This window comes from Rasamsonia emersonii (genome assembly GCF_000968595.1).
Source record: "Rasamsonia emersonii CBS 393.64 chromosome Unknown ctg1118621760937, whole genome shotgun sequence".
Taxonomy (NCBI): domain Eukaryota; kingdom Fungi; phylum Ascomycota; class Eurotiomycetes; order Eurotiales; family Trichocomaceae; genus Rasamsonia; species Rasamsonia emersonii.
The window spans coordinates 1-2,872 of record NW_013562684.1 but is presented as its reverse complement, the minus strand read 5'-3'; the positions used below and the strand labels follow the sequence as shown (position 1 = coordinate 2,872).

Sequence of the window (2,872 nt, the reverse complement as noted above, 5' to 3'; positions counted from 1 at the left end):
AAAGCTTGACTACCTACTCCGTGAGTCATAAATAGATGGATGAGTCGAGTAGGTTAGGTACCTAATCTAGAGACTGATGATCCTTTCTTTGCCCAATAATAAGATTCCAGTGGTTTGCATACTCCCTCTCTCTCTCTCCGGAAGCCACCCATCCGAGTTGGACGACATGATAGTGGACGATACGTGTCGAAGCATGTCAAGGCTCTGTAGGTTCTTCTCTTAGTAGTAGCGTAAAAAAAAGGAATCCTGTTTCCTGGGATTATACTCGTTGATCTTATATCCAACCCTAGATAGAGGGAGGGAGGAAGGGGCCTCTGAATTACGTACTGTACGTATACTTACTCAATCAGGTAAATCTGGGAAAGCCATCTTTATTAATAATGAATTCTCTACATATACAATAAAGAGCTATTATATTGTTTCAGTCAGTCAAGTCAAAATAGGTAGTCGTGTTGAATTGTAAATATTAAAAGAATGGAAAAACATAGTCACTTTTGATTTATTTTTTCTTCAGTCCGTGAGCTATGCACATGGACAAAACCCCAAGACTGAGAATGAAAAGAGCCTAACAAACAACCCCTCAGCTCACATTACTGGCGTATGCATATAAGTATAACCCAGAATCGTAGAGGTTTTATAATACCTACCCAGTTAAATGAGATCAGATTATTGACTTCCAAAGACCAACAATAGACAGTCTACACAAAGAGAAACGAAACAGGATTTAAGTACATACATACTCTGCAGAAACCCTAAATAAACGTCGAGACTCTGTCGAGGTTATTTATCAGTCAGTCAATTAATCAATGGTCAGTCAACGATCGTGACTATATTATATAGTCATGAGAGAACAACCAACCAATCAATCAATCAACCGATAAGCAAGTCCACTCCATTAAATAATATTCGAGTCGAGTTAAGTCGAGTCATAATGAACTACTACCTCCCTAGCTAGATTAAATAACTTCCTAGGTTCCTAGAAGTAACTATTAATCGGGACCTTATAAATTTTATATAAGAGAGAATTCTGAATAATATCAAAACAAAGCATCCAGCCCGCCAGCCAGCCACCAATAATAGTTAACTACATAGGTGCAGTACATACTCAAGAATGTGGCGCGACGGTCCACGGACGTTCATCGTACAGTGTATAGATAGATTCTTCTTCTAATACAAAAAAAAGAAACACATCCCTCAATCTGATTCTGCTACCTACTTACTTACCTACCTATGTAATCAACTATCAACGGACTTTTCTCAGTCATCATAATTCTCTATGTAAGGTAGATACTCTACAATCCACCCGTGCCGTGTTTTTTTTATCTACACCTACGAAATTGATCATCATTGATTGCATCGAAGCTTGTTTGGAAAAGAAAGCTATGATTCCGTCATACTGTGTTGCTACTACTGCTGGGTTGGATTCCAAATCGGTTTGATTCGATTTGCATTCTTCTGTCTTGGAGCTTCGCTGAGAATCTCTAATAATTATTATTTTCTAATTTTCCTGGAGAAGTACTAGAAACAGCTTGAAGGTTGTAAATTAATTATTGGCAACAGGACAGCCTCGGAGCCGCGATATACCCTCTACTTGCTGTTAAATAACTAACCTACAACTTACACTGTTACTCGACATACCATTACTGTAAATGAACTACTACACAGCAATACAATAGCAACTAGTTCTATTAGGTATTACGTATTGGTATGCTTTGCTGGTCTCTCGACCACCACAACTCACGCCAAAACAGTCGGCAGACATGCCAATGAGTGCTTCAACAGTTGGATGACGAGAGAAAACACGCTTCTCGCACCAAAGCAACATTGAAAATCACTCACTTGGGCCCCTCCCAACGGGTATCACGACAACAAAGCATAGCCCAACAGCAAGGAAATAAGCATAACGCGACAAAGTGGTATCAATCTAGATCAAAGCGACACAACGTCAACACGGGACGAGTCGAGTTCGGGTATCGTTGCGGGTGAGGGAAGGGGATGGTTGATTAAAACGGCGCAAATGAGAGAAAAAGTGGGTATCATTATCCACCTCGCACGACCTTCCTCGTCAAAAGGTTCGGAAAGAGCAAAGACCAAAAGGAGCGATCGGGAGAGATGAGTTTTTGAAGCTTGTCGTTGTCGATTAAGTCTTTTTTTTTTCGTTTCTGTTTTTTTTTCCTCCTATATTTATAAAAAAAAAACAGCGATGTTGGAACTCATCAGGCAGGTTTCGCATCAAACTCGTCAGGCGGCGGATATGCCAGAACGAGACGTGAACGCTTCATCCCACCATTTTTCAAACTCCACCACGCTCGTTCTGGCGTTCACCCTTCACGCAGCAGCCTGGACGGGGGCGGCGGAAGAGGCGACGTTCACGTTCTCAGCCGGAGCAGCCTCGCCCTCCGTCTTCTCGGCCGTCTCGGCAGGCTTCTCCTCAGCAGGGACATCCTTGCTGATGGGCTCGGGCTTGTCACCTTCCGGGATGGCCTCAGTCTCAGGGGCGGCCTCCTTGTCCTTCTTCTCCTCACTCTTCACGGCCTTGCTGGGCTTGCGGAAAAGACCACCGAGCTTGTTGCCCTTGGCCTTGGCCTTACCCTCACCGGCCTCCTCACCCTCGGCCTTCTTCTTGACGCTCAGAGTACCGAAGATGGAGGTGCGCTTCTTGTCCTTCGGGGACTCAGCCACAGGGGCCTCATCCTTCTTCTCCTCCTTGGGAGCCTCAGCATTTTCGGCCGGGCAGCCTCGCCCTCGGGCTCGGCGGGCTTGGAGGCAGATTCCTCGACGGGGTTGTCCAGCTGGGGAGCAGTGCTGGAGACGGTGGTCTCCTTCTCGGGCTTCTCCTGAGTCGGGCTGGAGACCTTGTGGAAGAAGTTGC

General features: G+C 44.8%; 3 protein-coding genes across 3 annotated transcripts; 1 reads left to right on the top strand and 2 right to left on the bottom strand.

Annotated features, from left to right (window-relative positions):
- Window positions 1-53: 53 nt before the first annotated feature.
- T310_8907 (uncharacterized protein) lies at window positions 54-338 on the bottom strand (the record flags this gene model as incomplete). The annotated part of the gene is made up of 1 exon (XM_013468459.1): window positions 54-338. A coding segment is annotated over one exon (285 nt), but the record flags the coding sequence as incomplete, so codon positions are not given.
- An 816-nt stretch (window positions 339-1,154) lies between these two features.
- On the top strand, window positions 1,155-1,439 carry T310_8906 (uncharacterized protein; the record flags this gene model as incomplete). The annotated part of the gene is made up of 1 exon (XM_013468458.1): window positions 1,155-1,439. A coding segment is annotated over one exon (285 nt), but the record flags the coding sequence as incomplete, so codon positions are not given.
- An 889-nt stretch (window positions 1,440-2,328) lies between these two features.
- Window positions 2,329-2,872, bottom strand: T310_8904 (Conserved lysine-rich protein; the record flags this gene model as incomplete). The annotated part of the gene is made up of 1 exon (XM_013468457.1): window positions 2,329-2,872. A coding segment is annotated over one exon (544 nt), but the record flags the coding sequence as incomplete, so codon positions are not given.